At 43.1% G+C, this 23339-nt stretch overlaps 1 protein-coding gene across 6 annotated transcripts in view; it reads left to right on the forward strand.

The window, feature by feature from the left end:
- epha3 (eph receptor A3) overlaps positions 1–23339 on the forward strand; it is a 126389-nt gene that overhangs the window by 14150 nt on the left and 88900 nt on the right. For all 6 annotated transcript variants that reach the window (XM_035603838.2, XM_047337211.1, XM_035603837.2 and 3 more), the window contains exon 2: positions 19437–19660. In XM_035603838.2, coding sequence (XP_035459731.1) covers positions 19567–19660 — 94 coding nt within the window. In that variant the 5' untranslated portion in view covers positions 19437–19566. The remainder of the gene's footprint in view (positions 1–19436; positions 19661–23339) is intronic.

Here is a 23339-nt window from a genome sequence, read left to right on the forward strand (position 1 = left end):
TACTGTACATTCATTAACGTGAGTATGTATTGTACAGGACAGTGTATTGACATATCGGTGTGATGGAGTGTGTGGTAAGGTGGCCAGTTGTGTACATTATACGTAGGGACAACTAGGGTTTACCTGATCATTCTTATATATATAGAATATTTATTTTAGAGTTATTTGCAGTATGCATTTGTGTGTGTGTGTGTGTGTGTGTGTGTGTGTGTGTGTGTTTGGCTCTATTGCTACTGGAGATCCTGGGGGTTTCCCTGCTAACCTCAACAAAGGTCATTGTAGGGAGGGGGGGTACACACACCCTGGTTTGACCCCAGGGGTCAAAAGAGGCCTGTATGATGGAGATAGCCAGAGAGGGTCAGATAATAGAACGACAATAAATGTGTTGTGTATTATGTGTCTGTGTGTCTCTCCTGCATACATGCATGAGTCTCCCCATTCAGCGTGTTTGCACACTCAGAGCATGCATGCAAGCATTTTGTGCATGCATGCGTATGCCGGTGTGTTTGTGCTGTCTGTTTTATTGGCCTGTGTGTGCAGCATGGTTAATGGTCAGTCCAGAATTAAAAGCTGAGCAGTTTGCCTGCGGCTCAGTGCGTGTGCAGCAGATAACTGTGTTTGCATCTCTGTCTCCACGTATGCAAGAGAAAATCCTTGTGTCCACAGAACCAAATATTACTTTCTATTTACTCTGTGGATTATATACTACAGATAATTGGAGATAACTGTGTTGCTTAGCGCGCCTGTGAGTGTTGCTTCCACCTGGCCGTTATTCCATTATCTGTTCCATTTCAAATGTCAACATTTGTTTTTGGTCTTAAACAAAAAAAGACCTGGTGAATGCCTCGGCAGATAGGAAAATGACCAACAGAATTGTAAACAGATTATTTTAAGTATTTATATTGCATTTTAGGTGCAGTGTTTGTGTTTAGCTCTGTAAATGTGATGCAAATTCAGAAAAAAAACTGTTTCACTTGTAAAATACGTAAAACAGATTTCTCCTTGGTTTGACCTGAAACAGACGCCTGGTGCGATGCATAATTTATATACCGAACAGTGAGATAAATGTATCTGAAGTGTCTATACTGGCAGATAGTCAAGACAGACGGACACACATACAGTACATACGAGGTAGATTAACAGACTTGAAAAAAACGAGAAAGGGAAAAGGGAATTCGAACTGAAAGGGGGTAATTATGGTAAGTGGAGAGAACAGAGGGAGGAAATGAAAAACAGTTGTAGAAAAATAAAGCTAATTTAATTTGATTAAGTTCTGTTTGAAAAAAAAAAGACAGTCTACTACCACTGACATCAACTTTGAGATGCAATGTTCTTTCTTAGTGAATTTAAGTAAATGTACAGTATCTATTTTTATTTCGTCAGGTTGTTGAGCCTCACGCTGTCGTAACTGAGTCAGTGCTGTTGCCCAGTGAAATTATTTTTGATATTCTAATAAGAAAGAAAATTCATATTCAATGTCTATTTTAGTTTTGTATAACATTTCCCATTGTTCCCATAAGGCCAGGCAAAAGCAATCTAACTTGTCTACGTTTCATTTTTTTCCACATTGAATATATTTTGAGCCGCCCCCATTCACTTTGCAAGGAGATTGTCAGTAGATCCCAACCCTGTATGTATACAGGGAACAATGTTTATAATTGGAACAATGAAAAGCATCGAAGGGGCGATGCATACCCTGTTGCTGCTATTATCAGCTGCACTGGGGGGAAATCCCACCTGCATGGGTGCCCTCCCCCCAAAACCGATCAACTCCAAAAGTTAATCATCTGGAGATACCCTCCCAAGTAATATTCCGTCTACTGACATGAGGCACAGAAAGGCCATGAGCCAACTTCTACCACTGTACTTTTCTTAATATGAAGTATTACTAAGTCACATTTATTCTCTCCCCAAATATTTTTGTCTTTCATGCGAAGAGCTTCCTCTTTTACTCTTTGCACCATGCTGATAAAACTCTGCTGGTATTCATAATTATTACAAACGTCAATTTCTATCTCGGTGTGTAGCTGTAGACATCAGGTTCAATCTTAAACCAGAGTGTCCTAAAATGATTGTATGACGTATTACTTTTGGCGGCCGTCGTTGATAACAATTAGGACTTGGTCATGCTAAGCGAGAGCCTTCTCCCTCCAGCTGCTCTGAACGATGTTTAGTTTTGCTTCTTTTGAGCAAGATAGAAGGTGATCTTCTGATATGTGCATGGAAATTGATACTTTTCATGTCTAGATTCAATAGACTTCAACAAGATCTGTTTGTCGTAAAACATCTTTGATGAGAGCGAAAGCTGAAAGCAATTTAAACTAAAGCTAAACTTAGTTTTTGTGCGTCTGCGTTTCAAACACAGATACGCATGCAGGCACCGGGGCCGGCCGGACTAATGTTGGTCTAATTGCAGCGCTGGAGCCCTTGAATCATCTCTTCGAACTGTTTTTCAGAAAACCTAATCGTGTAGACGGCAGAGTGAACTAATTATCTGCACGTTGTTTTCCCAGCCAAAGCTGGTAATTTAGTAGCAATTGACCTCCTGCAGTTTGCCAGCAAACGAAAACATGTAGGGCAGTCTGCTAACGAGGGGCCTGGAGACCCCCGGGGTTCACGCGGGCCCTGCTCGGCACAGTGGACACAGAGCCTCACACTTCAGTTCCAATTTACCTCTCCACCACCTCCAGGGGCGACATCATCTGCCTCACACTGTGTAATGACTTAAGCTAGCTACGGCAGGAGAAAGGCCTGTTGGGGGGGGGGGGGTGACAACTCAATACTGTGATTGTCCTGAAAACGGGATGTAGTCCTCTCTCAGTTGGTTCACTGATGGCACGGGGCCTCAACGCCTCCAGCTGAACCATGCCTTCAAAACCAAAGAGCACAGCTCTACCATTTGCTGCATTGCATGTGGCATTTTCTTTTTTACTGGCAGGGATTTAAAGTTGTATAAATATTGATAATTTTAAAACCAATTTTACACTTGGCAGGCTGAGAAAGCCTCTGACACCATAACAACATGGCACACCCTTCCCCAGTGAAGCCCAGACTCATGAACTTCTTGCTATGTCGGTCAGATCTCTGTTAATTCAATTAAATATATTTATTTTAAAAATGGCCCGTGTTTTGCTGCATGTGACCACAAACACTGCACCTCTTTGTCAAATGTTATAATAAGCCGATTCAATATTAAACACCTCAATTAATTTGTTTCTAATGTCTTCATGTTTTTATAATATAGTACTTTCAGTGCGTGTTTGTTTGCCCACAGGACATTTAGTCGTTTATTGGAGATTCCAGATCCTAGTGGGTGTCATTTTTGGCTCGCCTTCTCTTGTAATAACTGCAGATGTAATGAGTGGTGGAGGAAACACAGCAACTATTGATTAATTCTTTGGCAAACGCTTGCCCATGTTGGGGCTCTGAATGTAGTCCTGTGAATGTCAAACTCTATGGCTTAATGCTAGTTTTGTCTGAAATTGAAAAGAAAAGAAAAAATGGTGCTGACAGCACCACACAACACTGTGTGCAGTACTGTGTGCCGTTTTGGTCATAACAAAATGTCCTTTATTGTGAGCTTTCAGTGTGCTCATTGTACTGTACTGTACTACTATAAAGTAATATTCAAACCATTAACAATCAGCCTCCTGAAGTAAATTTGATACCAATGGCAGTGGCTCAGTCATAGTGAGTCCATCTATATGGTCGGCCACTGACAATGAGATGTGGTCGTCTTCCTAAATCTTTCATGCATTCTCTTAGGGATGCTTTGTTGTAATTTTAGAAGAGAAAACAAGGGACAACATTTGCAGATAAATCACTCGCAGAGATATATCAACAGAACCTGTAAATATAAAGTATACCTCTGAAGTGATTTACGTTTTTGTGTGTGTGTGTGTGTGTGCGTGTGAGAGAGTGAGGGGGGGAGAGAACGAGCGAGATTAACACAGGAATTAAATTTAATTTCCTTTGTGCGGTTGCTTAAGTAAACATTGTTGCTTTATGAAGAGTGAGTAGCCACACCACCATGATGTGTTAATGTGTGTGTGTGTGTGTGTGTGTGTGTGTGTGTGTCTCTGTGTGAGTGAGTTCACCGCAGTTAACGATACAGTTACTGTGACTATATTTTATGACCAGGAGTTTGTGATGCCAGTAACTGGCTGAGACAGAGCATCTGCTGTCAACATGTTTGCAGGCCACGAGCAGTAAAAAAAATAAATAAAAAAAAGGCGTCATGAATAACCTGCAGATTTGAGAAACTCATTCATACTGCTGCGATTCACTGTTCCTGCTTAGATCACGTCTGAGCAATGTCTCCAGCTGGACCGCAGTGTACTTGGAAAAAAAGTATGCTCCCATATATTTTGTTATTCTGACAACACTCGGTTGCTACATCGTGCTAATTAGCTTTAAACTGTCAGTAGGTTTAGATCTGTTGTATTTCTAACTTCAAACACTTTCGTACACTTCACAGAGGCGCTGTTCAGACAGTGACATGCAACAATCTGATTGACAAACTGACAGTCAAACAGAGGTCTGTGTCCATCTCATTCTCCATCTCACCTATAGATTCATCAGAGAAATGCTGCCAACAGTAACTTGTCCTCTGCTAAATATTCTTCCCTGTTCAAGCCTGATTTCTGTGAGGAATGCTTTTTGAAGTCTCTGTAAAATATTTTACATTGTTTCGCAAAAATAATTGCACTATTATGTCTTATTCATATTATTATTATATGGTTATACAGATTATATATCAAAATAAACATGGCCTGTACTTCACCAGCCCAATTATAATTGACATGGTGATATTTGAGACTTTCCACTGTAAAAAAAAAATCCTCTTTGACTGTAATTGCAACAAATCGAGTCAAAGTAGTTCTGCTGAGCTATTCTTTATTCTCACGTTATCATTTAACGTGCATCTTAATAACTGAATTATTAGTATGTGTCTTTACAGTTAAATATGGTACAGGTAGATTTCCTTCTAATCATTAGTTTCTGCTTTCACTAATTGTGTATAATGATTAAATACAAACTAAAAATGCTTTTAAACTTTTTGAAAAATGTTATCTGTCTGTTGTTCACACTGGTCCTTTTGCTTCAGACAGAATCCATCTCTGCACTAGATTAATTAACGAAAATTCTAGCTGTCACATGCAAATATCCCTGTAGTAGTAAAGGAGTACTATATATGACTTACTCTGCATGCCACGCAGAGTCAAATAGTATCATGCAGACATCTATTAGAGGTTTTTACCTTAAACCTGCATGAACTGATTTTCTTTTGGCAACAGAATATTCACACATTATCACCTTTTAAGTTGATATAGTTAACAATAGTTAAGTTAGTTGTTAGAAAACATAACCGCTTAAATAAACATTCAGCAGTTATTGAGCAGCATTAGCATTGACTCAGTCATGTTTCCACCAACTCCTGAAGTTGAGGCCATCTTGCTCTTCAGCAGGTAGCGCACAGTGGGCTTAGAAAGTTTTTATGAGAGCACTATGAGAGCAGTGACCTCAAGAAAGATGAAACTCACCAAAAAAGAGAGCTGCAGTTTTGAGTGTTAATTCTCTCTATAGGCTCGTGCCATTTGAGGTTTCATTTGATACCCTGTTATTATGAGTATTGATTACAGCCACTTTTAAGGAGACTTTTGAGATAGACCTTATACTAAATTACTCTCTACAGTTTGACAGAAAACCTCTTATAAGCTTTAGCTCCCTCGACAGTGCTTCAGCTCCACCGCTATCCCCGTAATCCCTTAATTACTTCCTCTGTATTGCAACAGTAGTACAACATTTAATGATACGGCCATTTATTTAATTTATTTTTTGGCCCGTGAACAAATTACATAAACATGATAGTCCAAAGATGGTATTATCTCTGAAAACATCAGCAGTCAGTATCCACTTTCTTCTTCTTTTTTTCCCAGTTTGGACTTTTCTGCTTGGTTTGCTTGGCACTTGTGTGGACAAGATGGAGCTCAGGCTGGACGCTTCTGCGCAAGCTCCGGCCAAAACACCCACTGCATGTTTCCAGTGCTCCAGTTTCCAACGTCAGTAAAGCGTTGATCGCCCATTTCCCATGAAAGTCGTTGTTCGTCAGAGGCTGTTTAAGGTAAACGCTGGCGCACTGAATTGAGACCATGCAGCGCAGAAACAGCTTGTGTACAGTATGGCAGCAGCGCGCTGTTGTGATGGGAGGATGGAGCTGCATCCTTGTCAACCTGCGGACATGTTCCTTATGCTTGCCCAGCCTCCGTTGTATGGGGCTGCTGTTCTTGATTAGTTTTGATTGGTTTCATTTGTTCCTCTGTGTTTAGACATCAATCACTTCCTCCCTTTACTGACTCTGCGCTGTCTCCCAGCTGGTTGTATTTTTGGCTGCCTGTGTGTGTATGTGTGTGTGTGTGTGTGTGTGTGTGTTTGCATGTGTATATCTTGCAGGGGCTCCGTTGTAAATCCATAGCTTATCAAATGGAAACAAAACAGAACATAATTGGCCGTGAGGTGTGAAGGTGGGTGAGTCCGGGCGCATCTTGTGATGCTTCTGTTCTGGCAGTGGCCCGTGTGTGTTTGTGTAATTGTTTTCAGTCAGCGTATCAGTTTGCCCGTGCAGCAGGCAAAACTTACCGTTTAATATAAAACAGTACCAGGACCTTTGCACTGTAGTGTACCTGTGAGTTTATAACCGGTAGGTATTACAGTGATATTATTTCATTATTTTTTTATCATTGTTTTATTATTACAACTAGTAGTAATATGTAAAACTGTCTTGAGATTCTACTGCGACACAAAGAAAATTAAATCAGTGTCGGCCTCGAACTTGCATATACAGGAATGTTTGTGCACAGAACTACAAGTGATGGAGTGTTTACTTTGGCTGATTGACTTTGTATCTGAGGAGAGGAGAGCGGAGTAACTCAGCACCTTCAGAATCCTTGAGCAACCATAGCAGCCGTCAATGCTCTGATTGCTGTTGCTTACTGACGTAGGAAATAGCTGAACCTCCCTGTCCGGACTGTCCAAGATGTGATTTATGGCTTCAGTAAGAAGTAAGGTAATCCGTCTCAAAGACTTCTGCTATCTCCGTTTGGTGTGATTTAGAGGGCTGTGGGAGTGTTGGGATGCAGCTTCTGGCACAACAACAACAAAAAACGACAACTTTCCATGAAAGCCTATGGGAGGATGAGGTGGGGGGTTTTGGCAGAGAAGGAAGAAAGGGGAGGGATAGTGTGTCAGAGTGAGATGTCTGACATGCGGCTGAGTTCTCCGACCTGGCAGGGCCTGGGACGGCCTTGGCACTGGAGTGCAACGAGGGAGGGACGGAGAAGGAAGACAGGGGAGATCGTGTGTGGAAAAGGGAGGACAGAATTGCCCTTCTTCATTTAACCAGACAGGTCAATTGAGAAGTTTTTTTTTTCAGCAAGTGCAATTACAGTGCTGTTCTTTCTGGATTTGCCCGTGTGGTTCTGCCCCTGGCAGACACTCTCACCGTGGATGGACAGATGGGTGAAGAGGAGGAGCGGGGAGATGGGAGGACAGTTGAAGTGTAAGCCTGGGTGGGTTGGCAAAGTGAGCAGAGTCTAAGTGGTGCAGGAGTAGCCTGGCAGACAGCATGGCACCTCTAATCACATTCAATCAATCCTGTACAGCGGCCCCGGGCCAACCTGACTACCAAACTCACTTCTCATCTGTTTCTCCAGGTCATTCAGTTTGCCGGACTCCCTGCCAACCGCACTGTATACCAAACAGAGGCAGACGTGCCATATGACCAGTTGCACCAGCTGTTCTTAAATTAAAATGTTGCCTAATTGACGATGTGACTAATTGGATATTTATGCATCACAAAAGTAAATAAAACAAAAAGCAGGTTGTGCCAACACAAACTACTGTACTTCTTTTACAGGCTACAGATTATTTGTTACAAGCAATTACACCCACTGACTGCCAGGTGTAGCTGTTCTGTCCTGAACAAGCTAATTGCCAGAACTACTGCTAAATTGCTAATAATTTACTATATATATATATATATTTGACATAACAGACCTGACACTTGACATATCAGACCTGGAACTCTTGAAAAATAGGTTATAATAAAATATATATATATATATTTTTTTTATAATAAATGATAGTGGGAAAACCATGACAATTATATCTTACAAAAATAGCAACAACAAAATTTATGAATCTATTATTAGAGGCTGACTGATTTTTTTGGGGGTCCATGCGGATAAAAAAATATAACATTTCCAATATCTATTTCTGGGCAATATATATATAAACAAAAAATGTATCACTCCCAAGATGCTGTTATCTAACCCCTATGACAAAGAAATGTTATTGAGGCTTTATATTTTACTCTACAAACACTACTATTAATAACTTTGCACAGAAAGAAAACACAAGTGCAACCAAATCTATAGAGCTATAGTTAAGCATAAATCTTAAGATTAATACATTCCATAAAATGTAAACATATGCAGAACTTTTCTGCATTGTTTATTCCTTAAACTAATCACATCAGCAATCATAAAACACCAATATAGATATGTGTGTGAAAGGCTCATATAAGCTGTCAGGCTCTACTTACCATCAAATCTCACCTCATTCCTAATATGAACTTTACCAGCTCTGGAAAAAACACATATTTCTACTCCATGTGTCCATGAATGCAGCAGTATCATAACTACATTAAAGTATAATTTCGGCCACTAAAGAGTAGTTGTCTTTTTTTTCAAGTTCTGCAACTTTTTCTCAAGACGGAGGCATGATCAGCGGCAGACAAGCGTTGGTAAGCACGTCTCAGGAGCGACAGTTCCATAAAAGAATGTATCTGATGCCCCGCTTGTCTTGTCTGGGTCCGGGGGTAATGGATGAGAAGTCTATTTCATGCTGTGCTACACGGGCAACTTTGTGACATAGCAGCTCACTCTGCTGTCACAGATGAGCAGCAATGAAAGAAGCTGTAAGTGTCTTTCTTTATTTGCGGATGTCACCCTTGGTTAGACACTCCACTGACCTGAGAGGATCACTTGAGAGGGGGAACCGTCGTTATGTGCATTGTTGCGCAGACTGTGAAAAGAATGAGCACGTTTGGCTCAGGGCCAGCCTCCATTGGTGACAGCGTGGCTTAAAATACATAAAGTTTTTTTTTTTTTCCAGGTTATGAATCATACTGTGTCTCTGAAAAATGTTTACTTGACACGATGTTGCTCTAGTGCACCTGTCCCGCCGTCTACTGTAACAGTAAAGATCGGGGCTGGGGGTGGGGTGTGTGTGGAATAAATGGTCATGTGGCGGTAAGGGATGGCGTGATGCTAAGCATGCGTGTGAGTGAAATTGTGCCACTGGCGCGTCACAATGCTTTAGATTGTCTAACAAGCATGCGTGTGTATGTTGGTTAGATTGTACACGCAAGCCGTGCACCAACCCCCCAAGGGTTATTCGGCATATTGTGCACTTATACATAATAATTAAAAGCAGTGTGTGTTTGTGTGTGTGTGTGTGATTTTTGTTTGTGCTTGACATTCTCTGCCGCATCCCTCTGTGTCAACAATGATGCAATGTTGGACTTACGGATTACAGTAGCATTCGCACTGTGTGTCATACTGTACATCATAGAAGTGCAAACTACCTTTATACGTACACAAGCGAGGTTCTTAGTCAGCTCCCACTGTGGGTCTCCTATCGCTGTTCTTCTTTAAATAATAAATGACGTAACATGGGACAAGAGAAAGAATGTTAATAACTGCAGGAAGAAAGCTCTGGTGCATATAGAAAGGGTAACCATCTTCCAGCTAGCTATTGAATTCTTATAATCCAAACCCACGTTTGTATCGATGCAACTAAATCGTTTAATTCCACGGCAAATTTTCGAAAGCACTTCCTCTGTCCTGAACTCTCCGAACCTCGGATGCGAACTGCTCACCTGAACAGGCGGCTGATCAACCGTACAACCCCAGAGAGCAACGCAAAAGACTTCCCCCTAATTGGGCACAGTTGCTGTAATTTCCCTGTTTGTTTGTGCCTCGCAATTAGGAGCATTTCAGCTGCCGGTTGGACTGTATAGGGTGTTTTTTTTTTTGAGGATGAGTGCACGCCTCATGATTTGAATCGCAGTGTATGGAAACATTAGAACGGATCAAACAACGTCTCCTACGTGGTCTCTCAGAAACGCAGGGATGATTCATTTCCGCATTCATCTGTACGAACCGAAGTACCCCTCACGTGTCGTTTGCTCGCACATGAGCGCGGACGGGAAAACCCGCGTGATGATTCTTTTCATGGAACTGTTCGTTGCGCCGCAGGAGGCTGGTGCCAGAATAATGCTCGTCGATGGTTGCCGACGATGAGATTCCGAAACAGCTGGCTGCTCCGACTAATTTCTTCTGGGCTGCCGTTTCCAAAGTGCCTTCCCCACTCTCTCACGTACAGAGACGAGGAAGAAAGGAGCATGATGCATGAGAGTCGAGGTGAAGTTCATCTCTGATGACCCCCCCCCCCCCATTACTGAAACGGCGCTATAGATTCCTGCGGTGGTTAAGTCTTCAGCTATCTTAGCAATTACAGCAGTTTCCCACGGGCTCCGGCAAAAGGGGTCTGTGAGCTAATATGCTAATGAAGACGAATGGAGGTGGTCTCTCTGTTGTCAGCATGAGTCTCAGTTGCAGAGCGAGACAGTTGGAGACACACGGAGAGCGACTGTGACAGTAGGAGACAGACAGAGGACGACATGTGTAAGTTTACCCGGAATATCTCTGCTTCTCAGTCACGGCATAACCCCGTCAACCCCGCACAGACGAAAAGCCCGACACCAAAGCGCCGGGGGGGTGCGCTGTTCAGGTCCCTGCGCCCGCCTGCATGTCCTCTGCAGAAAGCATTTAAAGTGTCTGAAAATACTGGGCAGGAAGAGCGTCAGACAGCCTCCCCATGACAGGGCAGCCGCTCTGACGACTGATGAGCGCTTCACCGCTCAGGATTACAGTGTTTCGCTTTGGATGTGGGCGCAAACACACAGTCATCACCGGGGGCCGATTCGAGGACTGTGCGTGTGTCATAAAGCGAAGCAACGTAATGACACGGGCCCATTACACGCGATATTTAGAGATTAGACTAACACTGTGGTTTCGTGGTCCGCGCCGTGCTGATGGTAACCATGTGCGCCAGAGGATACACATACTTAGACTGAGCTGGCAAATAATGGAATAATGGACGCCAACATACCTGATACATGATGAAGAGCTGTTTGGGTTTTTTTTTTTTTTTTTACGGGAACAGGGTTGGTCATGATGAGTGATGGTGGAGTCATTGCATTGTTTTGACCCTGTGCATTTCATTTATTAATAAATTGCAAAGTAGAATACAGTATATCTAATTTATTAGTATTTGGTATTAGTATTATAAGCTGGTTTGGAAAAGTAAAGTGTCGCCTTCAAGAGCCCCAGCTAAGACACAGTGCGCACTGAAGACCGGAATTCCCGTAAAATGAGCCCATGTGAGAATACTGCTATAGGAAATCTATGGAAAAACCGTGTTGATGACTGTGAATACAAAAAGAAAAGAAATTGTGCTTTTACTGCAGTGGAATTATCATTATGTCCTGCCTCCTACCCAGACGCCACACAGAGTTCATGTCTGAAAACTGCTCTGGAAAGCCACGAGGTGTTTTTCTAATAGTTTGATAGAAATGTGTGAACGTGCCCTGCAGACAAAATAATAATCTTATAAAAAGAAATGATACAGTGTCCAACTTTCACCTTTTTTTTTGTCGTTTTGAGCAAGCTTTGAGCAACGTCAGCAATATATAATCACTAATGTGACAACCTCTTATTATGAGCTGATGTGATTATTTTCCACTGAGCAAACATAATCATTCCCACTCCGAGAGGCGCACATAATTGTTCTCTTGTTCACATCAGCAGCTCAACATCACTTTGCTGTAACATTTCACTGGTGAGGGGTTCTTTTTTCGTCCCCCCCGAGTGTATGGTTTTCTTATCCATAAACAACATCAAATGACCTTTATAATAGTTTCTATAAAGCTTTTTAATGCTCCATAATCCACTTGTAAATACTTGTTTATTACTGATCTCAAGGAAGCGCACAATATGTAGTGTAAAAAGTATGGGTTTAATACTTTTTTGGCCAATGAAATCACGTTGCAGTTGTTATGAGGGAGTTCACAGTAGTTTTAGTTGCTTTGTGGTTTAAAGGTCTGTCTTGTGATGTCTGTGACTAATGAAGGCTATATTGTTAGAAATGTGTAGCTATTTTTTCCCCCCTGTGGACTTGTAATCTGCATAGAATGCCTCATAGCATACTCAAAAGGTTGCCACAAAAACAAAAAACAAAAAGGCATTCCTGTGAGGATTTCTGCAGCACGCTAATGTTTCAACAGAAGGTCTTACAAGCGCAGTTGGGATTAAGGTTGTAGATGTGCACCACGCCCAGAGCTTTGGTTTTCACCAAGCTTGCCAAACCGTTGGGCTCCGCAGGCGAGACTAGAAGCAGATGACAGAAACCCCAAAAAATCCACACAAGGGCGGTTTACAATGGCAGACAAAGACATTACTATTAAGATGTTTGCATTACATCCTGCTCTGTTTCAGCCTTAGCTCAAAACGTGTCAATCACAGAGCGGCACATGTTTCGCGTCATTCATCGGCAGAGCACATTAATCCTCATGTTAGCTTCGTACTCCACAGTCGGAGCCCCGGTGCATTTTTTCACATTCACAAGTAAATCAGCCGTTTATATACCCTTCAGGAAAATGCTCTGTGCGTGTGCAAGGAAACTGTGATTTAATGAGGAGGTGCTGAAATAATCATATTAATGCAATGTAATTAGGACATTAGCAAGGCTGGTCTGTGTCACTCAGTGCTCCCGGCGCCGTTTTTTTTATTTGCCCGACTGCTTGACTGTCGCTCAGGTAACCTTAAGAACAGCCATGATTAATGAAAGAGGAACACCTCATTTAGTAGCGTTGGCAGGGAGCAGGCAACACCTGTGTTTGTGCGTGCGTGCGCGTGCGCATGGGTGTGTGTGTGCGCGTGTGTGGTATTGGGCTTTCTGATACCACAGTGTCTGATTCCAGTTTGTCTTATCTTCCTTTCCGCTGGCACATATGGAAGTAAACACAGAAGACTGTCACAGCACACCACACTTCGCTTTGTGTGGAAGTGAATGGTTAGTGCATATTTGTGTGTGTGTGTGTGTGTGTGTGTGTGTGTGTGTGTGTGTGTGTGTGTGTGTGTGTGTGTGTGTGTGTGTGTGTGTGTGTGTGTGTGTGTGTGTGTGTGTGTGTGTGTGTGTGTGTGTGTGTGTGTGTGTGTGGATGCATACAGTATGTGTGTGTTGCATATTTATGTAGTGGAATAATACATAAATACATATGTATTTTTTATATCTGTACATAAATATGTGTATTATGAGGAATAAGTGTGGCAGCAGTCTAGACAACACAAATGCACCCAATGGGAGTGAGAGATCTGCAGAGCCAATGGCCAATTAGATGGTATTATGGAAGCTGTGTGACACTGGCACACACACGCACACACTACAGGGCCTGTACTCCATCATCTGTATAATTGAGGTGCTTTTCTCCTGAATATTTTAGTTAAATGTCTCTGCAACAGCGAAGAAACAGACCTGACTGTTTCCAATGAAGACTGCTGCTCTCAAAGTGCAGCCATTAGAAAGCATACAGACATGCACACACACACACACATTATTATTATTACAGTTGGTGATATTGCCATTATAGGACATGTAGAACTTACCATTTGGAGCTATTATTTTAGACATTTTAGTGCATGTTTTAGATCAAATGATAAGGTTACATGAACGGACCTCTTAAAATGATAAAAAATTTTAAATTGTTGCTTTATTATTTTTATTTACTACTGCTACTAGTTCAGATGCCACATGTCGCCCCATTTCTATATTAAAAAAGTATGAATGAATAATAAATATTGAAAGTCAATTGCATTTATTTGGCAGACTTTGGCAACGTGTGTGTGTGTGTGCGTGTGTGTGTGTGCGCGCGCGCTTGTGCGCATGCGTGCGTGTATGTGCATGAATCTAATCTTATAGCAGATGGAGGAGGAACAGTATCCAGGACAGTCCTGGCAGAAGGGACAGTGGATCGTGAGAAGGGGTTAAGACGCCGTCCCCCAAAGATTGATGGGGGCTGATTCTATGACAGACGCCTTCCTGTAACAGGACAGAATTCCTTCCCAGAAAACACAACGCGTTCATGCACTTAATCTAATTTCCTCCGGCAGCGCTCGGGCTGTGACTCTTTATGTTGCAACACCGTGAAACAAGTTTACAGTCAAATTAGCGATCAAGTATTCTGCCTCCAGCAATTGTTTCTCACAATTCAAATCAGTACTCTTTCACCAAATTCACCGCTGATTTCAAGTGATTTCAAGTCGACGGACGGAGGTGAAAGAGTGAGGGAGTTTCCGTGTGCCTGTGTGCACATTCGTGTGTCTCCATGTGACAAAACCTCAGTGGCAGTCATCAAGCAGACCGAATGTTGTTTCCTCCCTCTCTAATTACCAGCTCTTATGGTTTCGCCTTGTTTAGTTGTCCTCCAGTAAATAAACCCTCATGTCAGACTGTTTTGTTTCAGGACTTTCCCCGGTTTCTTGGCCTTGGTTGGGCGAATGTGTTCCCAGGTAGGAAAGAGCTGTACGTTTTTCTTTTTTTTCTTTCTTCTAGAGTCATAATTGGCAACAGTCATATATTATTAAAATTTCTGTTATTCTGTTCTGTATCACCAACTGTGTTGCAAACTTTAACTAGTTCATGGAGGCTGTGTTCCCCTGGGCCAGTCTTTTCCAGGAAGAAGATATTCTCACTGATGTGGGAAGTTGTGTTTTCTGGCAGTTTACTGGTTAACTAGTGAAAATCGGTGCATGAAGAACAACGTCCACCCGTCATTTGTTCCCTGCGAGTGACTAGTATCGAGAATGTGCAACTCAAAACTCTTCAGCAGTGAATGGAGGAATTTGAGGTTTCCAACTACTTTATGATGTGATATTGGATTCTGCTGACTTTACTTGAGCTGCATTTTGAATATAGTACTGGGTGTTTTATTATTTTACTGCTTTTACGTTTTATTGTTTCTTGCACTGATTCCTATTCGGCTGTGTTGTTGCTTTTTTCAGGGCGTAAAAGTGCTGTCACGTTTGTGTGTGTGTGTGTGTGTGTGTGTGTGTGTGTGTGTGTGTGTGTGTGTGTGTGTTTCCATCGATTTTGCCAATGCTCTTGCCAAGGCAGAAACAAGCCTGCAAAAAATCATGAGCAACTAACTATTAAATATGGGCATATTAAAACGTTCTGCATCTTTTTTCCCCCCTAGGATTAACAGTTAAAATAATTTACAAAGAGGGTTGCAGTCCATTCTTCTCACAGCGAGCAAATATCTTTTCTTTTGTATTTAAACAAGCCCATGAGAGTAAACCCAGTAATCTACTCCCAGCATTCTTCAAACTCTCCCTCCCTGCCAGCCTCTTCCCCACTGCACCAGCAGGACGATGAGACATGACCGAGTCTCAAAGAGAGAGAGAGAGTTGTTGCAAGTGGGAAGGAGGCCCAGCTCAGTCTCACAGGACCCTGTTATGGCAGGTCGGTCAGTCCCCCCCCCCTCAGGGTGAGAGGGAGACTTCGCCACTTGAACCATAACCCAATTAATCATTGATGCAAATGCAGGATATAGAGGTGCACTGGACGTCTTTATGTAAACTCAACTACCATTCTGCTTGAGATGAGATTAGACATGTGTTGTGTGACACTGATTCAAGATCAGTCCCTCTGCCTGATGCTGAATCACAAACTTTGGCCTGATATTTGTGGAATCACACGCACTGACTTTTCTTGCTTTTAGTGTATTTTATTGTACCTCTTAAATTCCTACAGGGAGAAAGCAGAGCAGTCTCTACTAAATGGTGCTGAATATATTCTGTGTGGCAGTGCAGCCCAACAAATACTGTGTGCTCATTTCAATTTCTCGGGACAAATGGAACAAATTGGGCTTTCTGACTGATATTTCGTTTTATATTATTCTTCCTTAGTGACCAGATAACATATTTGTCCTTGTTTTCCTTGTTCTTGAAAAAGAAATCGGCACCATTATTGTGCCACGATGTGACCAGGCCGATGCAGTTTTCTTCAGTTTCAGAATCCCCAGCAGTTCTGTAAGGAAAAGAATAAAAGGACAAGGGTAAAAGGCTGGAGAGCTGTGGTGCTGGCAGTGGTAAGGAAGCGTCCCTGGTATGATGTTTGGTGTGGGGGGATAGTGTTACATGCCAGCAGCCCGCTGGCTTCTCCTCCTTCCGTACGCTGCGAGTATGGAGGAATGTGCCGTCTCAGAACCACAGGGAGGAAGGAGTGCACTGACAGCGAGCAGTAAACACAGTCGGCCTATCTGCCTGGCTGTTTGTTTGTTTGTGTGTTACCGTGTAACAAGGCCAGGCCCTTTGGCAGCTCCAAAGACGCGCTCCTGAACAACATCTGCTCCGAGAGTTCGGGTCTGCTGCGCACGGCCACGTCGGGACACGTCAGGGCTCACAATTGCAGCTCTAAATCAATATTTTCCTCCCATCTCACACTGGATTGTTCCACTGGCTAGAGTTCAAGAATGGACAAGCGCTCATTGAGGAGAAAGGGGGGGGGGGGGGGGGGTGTTCGAGTGGATAGACCGGGGAGGGACCCATCGCGTTTTTCCAATTCGCCACAATCAGAAACAGATTTTCAGCAATTAGTCTGAACTAACTCGCAGCTTTATTGACTAAAAACACAGTGACAGCGCCTCTCAGACAACCATGCGAAAACAATTACTGCTGATTATGTTTGACTGTCAGGATGAAGTTCCTCATACGCCACATTATAATCACATCCACTGTTAATGCTGGTGATCACTTTCTTCTTTGTTGACTGTCACTCTTCTTTAAATGTGTTGGTGCACAAATATCATTCATTTTTGAACACCCGGTGCAACGTCTAACTGTCTCCTTATCTTGCAATAAAAGTTCACACAAAGTGTTATATATCATTGAACTGTTTAATATTACATATGATTAAGATTAATTGATGCACATAATTCCAGAATAGTATATTAGTAGTAGTATAGTATAGTTTCCCATTCGCTTCTTGCTGAGAATGCTCCTCATTGAAACTAAATCCTTGTGTGTGTGTGTTTGCGTGTGCGTGTGTGCGTGTGTGCGTGTTTGCGTGTGCGTGTGTGCGTGTGTGCGTGCGCGCGCGTGCAAACTGTGAGTCCAGAACGAGCAGCCCCTTGAATTGATTGTTAGCTGCGGAGCCTCGGTATATTAATCTATTGCAGTGTGTAATAAGTGAATTAGTGGGATGTGGAAGATGATGTATGATGGAGGCCGGCACGTCTGGAACCTACTGTAAATCCACATGCCACGGCCACTTAATAATGTGGCCGGAGACCTCCTGGCATCATTCTTCACTGTATCCACTGACAAACTGAAACTCGTAAATCACCACGCGTAAGACTCCGAGCTCGCTGTGAAGTCATTTGTTCTTAAATATGAACATTAAATGCATTGTAAAAAAAAAAGAATGCCCCAGTTAATTTTAAAGGACTTCTGAGTAGCACACTGCTCGCTACATAATATACTGAGCATGTCAAATGATAAAATGAAAGACGTTCTCCCCGAAGCAAAGCTGCACATGTGTAGCAGTTGTTTTTTTTCATGCAGTATTGTCTAAGACAATTTGCAAAGTCTTGGACACACTTGCACAAATTCAGCTGTGTCCCATCGTGTCCTGATGATTTATATAATTGTTCTCCTAAAATAATGAAAAAATAAATATGGCAAGTGTGTGTGTGTGTGTGTGTGTGTGTGTGTGTGTGTGTGTGTGTGTGTGTGTGTGTGTGTGTGTGTGTGTGTGTGTGTGTGTGTGTGTGTGTGTGTGTGTGTGTGTGTGTGTGTGTGTGTGTGTGTGTGTGTATACGTACAATCACATTTCATTGAGACCTCATGCTCACAAATTTACATTTAGGAAATTCTAAATTTGAATTTTGTAACCGTGCAAATCCATATATAGCTGTGTGTGTGTGTGTGTGTGTGTGTGTGTGTGTGTGGGTGTGTGGGCGTGGGTGGGTGGGTGAGCTGCGTTGTTTAACTTTTCCCATACGTCAGATGCCTTCTCTCCAGCCTCCAACCCCCCACCACAACAGCTGGCGTCTCAGCAAGGGCCCTGACATTACACTGCCACCCTTTCACTGTGGAGCAAGTATTGTGTTGTCAGGATATAGACACAAATATATATATATATACACATTCATACAGCGATAAATAATACTTTGGCCTTCGGTTGCGATTATTACAACACGGAAAACAGTATTTAAAAAAATTATGTTATTTTTATCTACTTTTTTCTCAAGGCACTTTTGGCTATTGGTTGCATCTTGTACTCTGAGGTAAATTATATTTGAAGTAGTTATTAAAAAAGAAGCTTGAAAACGAGTTTAGATATGACCTCAGTCTATGTCTTTAATGAAAAAAAAGTAAAAAGTATGAAAAAAAAAAGTTTTTCTTACATTATTTTTTCTGTATGCCTTTCAAAAACCCATTGCAAGATGAAACAAACAACTGGATTCCATTTGTTCCAAAGTAAGCCTATAAACATTATGTGTTTAAAACGTCCGCATGCTATAGTCCAAAGTCTGCATGAAAAGTGACAGGATCCCGTCGGCTGTTCCAGCTTTTTAGATTTAAAACAAATGGCTTGTGTTGGTCGTTCCGCAGTCCAAATACAACCAAGTTGTTCCTCATGTATAGACCAAAATCACAGACCACTTTTGCCTGTTATATTAAAAACAGCAGGTTCTTGTTGGCTGCGTTGTTTAAAACAAAAAAAAAAAGAAATGAAATGTAAAAAAAAAAGAAAAGTACATTTGATTTACACTCACTTGTTGGAATAAAGGCCTGTAGGTCCTGCCCTCATCGGATACTCAGCTGCACCAGCAGGTCCCATATATCCTGTTAATAACCAAACCCTATACAACTTCATTATTCAACTAACTTCCTGGGAGAATGGAGCAGTGAGGAACACAGTGAGTGGGTACCTGTGATTGAATTATTACAGCAGTGGATGAGAGGGACACATGGCGTCATACCCTTCTCTGTTCCCAGGTAGAATCCTAATGTTTTTCTTTGCCTCTATTCCAGTGATTATAGTGTCTCAAATTACAGTTTTGGATCGACTCGAGCAGTAAAACAAATATCTAGATATATTTATAAATGCTCGAATATGGCCGAGTGGTGCGCAGGAATGAAACTGACCTGTGGTGAACTCGCGGGGCTTGTGCTCTCTCTCTCTCTCTCTCTCTCTCTCTCTGTCTTCTTTTCTTTTCTTTTTTCTCTCTCGTTGCTGTCTGTCAGACTCTGTAGGACCCAGCGGAAAAGTGCTCCAGCCGGAGGGAGACGGAGCGAGCGAGAGAGAGGGGGAGAGGAGACGCGCTCTCAGATCAGTCCGTGGCTTCATGGAGTTATGTGCCTCTGATCCGCCGCCATGGATTGCAATCCGCGATCACTCCTTTTCATTTTACCTCTGTTGTTGTCCTGCGTTGCTCCTGCGTTCCCCGTCATCTACCCCCCGAACGAAGGTAAGGCTGGCGGACGAGTGTGTGTGTGTGTGTGTGTGTGTGTGTGCGCGTCTGCGCGCTCTCTTGTGTGAACGGTGCGCTACGGCACACGTCGGGGCCAGTGGTGTGCCACTGTCCAAAATTACAAGTGATAACACTAACGACACTGACCCAAAGCGCACGAATAAGGCGAGACGGAGACTCGCCGCGGAGTCGGGCCGCCTCATCAGTGACAGGCAATCATTTGACATTCAACTTGACGAACGGGATCCAGCCGAGCAGACGCGGGAGCCCTGATTTGGGACAACGTCGCGATCATCGGAGGGTTAATAGTTGTTGGAAGGTGGAACGAGCGGAGCGACGGCGAGGCGGCTCACGCGTGCGTCGCGGAGTCGTTACGCGGAGGGAAGATGTGGAGAAACTCCGCCGTGTGTGTTTCCACGAGAGGTTCGCGCTGATCTGTTGTATCCAAGAAACCGTTATGGGGTAGACGCCCCAGTTCGAGTCCCAGGCGCGCCGATTTAAAGGCAATAAATACAAGATGAGCTTTCACTCGCGTTGTGCGTAAAAAGACGCGGATGGCTCCTTTTAGTTTTTTCGTGGTTTTGACCTGAATAAAAGCGGTTGACTTGTAAGGCACACGGGATCTTGTAAACTGACGATATTGTCAGACATAATGACTGAGTTTTGTACATTTTTTATAAAGAGAAACGACTATTTAAACCCGATGGGTTATGGAAAATGACATCTGTGTTTATTTCCAGTGCAAGTTTCGCTCAGTTCTTCTTCAAACCCGCAGAATACGAATAAAGCAGAGCGGTCCTCTCTGTCAGCACAGTCACTCCTTCCAACACGTGAAACTGCGCTCGTCAAATATAGTCAACGATTTGTTTAACTTTATAAAAAAAAATAAAATGTAATAAAAAACAATTGTCCCTTCTTGAACCGTACACATACGTGTGGAGGGAGTTTAGTCGTAGAGGAGAAAAACACATTTGAGTAAAGATTTGGGTCACACAATGTGCACAATTTAGTTATTTCCTCTTGAAAAAAATATTTATACATATGTGTGTTTATACACACACACACACACACACACACACACACACACACATATATATATATATATATATATATATATATATATATATATATATATATATATATATATATGTGTGTGTGTGTGTGTGTGTTGACTTACACCTCAGTGCCTATGAACATAATTAATCTGAACAGTGGTGATTGTAATCTGCTCCACAGTAATTACATGTGCTAGATGACAGACACACAGACTAGACAACTGCAGGTTAGTAACTCATCCCGAGGGTGAAGGGTGAGTTTGAAAAGTTGAGTTCTTCTCGCCGCATCAGAAGAGGGAAGAGTAGAGGAGTCCCCATCGAACACGCGGACACAAATAAACAGTCGATTGTGTTGTTTCTGATGAGCTACAAAAAATTAAATAAAAGAACGGGTCAGTGAGGATCAATACAAATAATTACAATCCACGCTGACCCGTGTGAAAGGACTTTGAGAAGTTTGAATCGTCGCCGTGATGTCATCTCCTGAACGTTTTGCTGGATGTTGAATTCACCCAACGTGAAAGAAGAGAGAGAAAGAAGGACCTCGTTCCATCTTGTTGTCTCGCGTAAAGGAGCCTGGCAGAGCAAATAGATATTGAGTCAAGGTCTACCACGCCTGTACACTGCAAGTCTTTCCTTTGCGCTGAGGAACTCTTTCATTTATTTCTTTTTTGCTTTGTCATGGTCACATTTGGAGAAGATTATTGAAACCTACGGCTGATGAACGCAGGGCTTGGCACCGAAAACCAGGCGCGCGTAAAATACACCCAAACCGAAATATACAGAAATCCAATGGTAGGAGTGTGTAGGCCTGTGTGGGTGTTGGTGTGTGTGTGTGTGTGTGTGTGTGAGAGAGAGAGAGGGGGCGGGGGGGGGGGGGGGGGGGGGGGGGGGGGGAGATCCTTTAACTTTTGCAAGTTAGAGGAAACAACGAAAGTGTCAATCAGCTGTTCTCTTTTTAAATCAGACTGTTCACCTTTCCAACACACGATGTGCCAGAGAGTGTCAGTGTCGAGCCGCCGCGTCAGATCCACAGAGACTCGGGTCGACAGTCACCTCCCTGTCGACGGTGGTGTCGGCTGGCTCCCGGCGGGACACGAGCAAATATGAATCGTTTCCCACGAAAAGACACAAACTCACGCGAGGTCCCGCACACGGACACGCAGACGAACTGGCAGCTGCAGACGCACTTCTCCTCCAAGTGGATGATCGCACGCGTTCGTCAAATTGGGTACAATCGCAGGCAGCGATGGAGAACAGACGTAGGATCGATTGACCTGTTGGTCCATGGAAGTCACGTTCAAAGCCACTGCACGTGTGTGTGTGTGTGTGTGTGTGTGTGTGTTCTCGTAAAACGATATCAATGTTTGAAATGACACGCAGTGCCTCCATCATTCTCTCCCTCTCTTCTACCTCACCCAGGTCGTTTGACTTGTGGTCCGCAGGTCAGTGATCACACGGGTCAAGTTTTGATTTCAATTCTTCTTCTCCTTATTATTCTTCTTCTTATTTTTTCCATTCGAACGGGCTGCTGCTGATCCAACCAAGAGCCGCGGCAGCAGTTCCGAAATGTCTCTTGGTGAAACTTATGAAAATCGACCTTCGTAAAATCACCTGCTGCAATATTCGTTGCCAGATCATGTTGGTGAATTCATCCACGGCCTCATTAATCACAGACATGTCAAGGAAAAATTAAAAAAAAACAAATACAGAGAATATATATTCTCCTGGAAAACCAACCTCGGCTGAAACGGGCTTGATGTTTCTGTGCTGTTTGTTCCCCCTCTCCCCTCTCGAGGAGACCAGGAGTCTCTGTGCCTCCACCAATTGTTCTTCTTCAAATTTGTATTTTAAAAAAAAATAATAATATAGAATTTAGTGTGTGACTTTCATTTGGTCGCAATGGAGCTGCGTAAAACTTTTTGGGGAAACTGGAGGACATCCTGAATGGAAACAAAAAAAAAAATGAAACCCCTGCGAACATCGTTTAGTGATCGATTCCAACTTCACCGGATATTGTTGGATTTATTTCCCCCCCTCAGATGCAATCGAAGTGAAAGACTCAGACTGAGTAGCGAGTTGCTGTAGCCCTGCGCGGTGCGACGCTGGCCCGCTGCGGGGCGCCGGGAGGCCTCTGATATTTTTAGCCGGCGGTGGGGAGGCTTGGCCCGGGGAGCCCGGCGCAGCAGTCCCGCTGGGACCGACGGGCGTTTGTGAGCCATTATACCTGTCGGAGGTGCTGGGAGTGTGCTTTCACACGCCCCCTCCTCTTCTCTCGACGTGTGCACTGTACAGTGTGTGTGTGTGTGTGTGTGTGTGTGTGTGTGTGTGTGTGTGTGTGCGCGCGCGTCTTGTCCACACATTGGGCTGAGGATGGAGAGTGGCACCATGCCCATGGCATCCTCGTTTTTAACAGCAGGTGGTTGAAGCTTCAGAGTCCGATAAAAGACAAGTTGTGGTGGGTGTGTTCGTTAATGCCTGCACGGTACAGTATGTGTAGAGCTATACAAATGACAGAGTGTGTGTACAGGACGGGTGGTAGACGCCTTTGTTTGAGTGTTTAGGCTATAAGGCATCCAAGTATGAGGTATAAAAAGAAAGAGAGAAACAGGAATGGGGGC

The sequence above is a fragment of the Scophthalmus maximus genome, chromosome 14, assembly GCF_022379125.1.
Source record: "Scophthalmus maximus strain ysfricsl-2021 chromosome 14, ASM2237912v1, whole genome shotgun sequence".
Taxonomy (NCBI): domain Eukaryota; kingdom Metazoa; phylum Chordata; class Actinopteri; order Pleuronectiformes; family Scophthalmidae; genus Scophthalmus; species Scophthalmus maximus.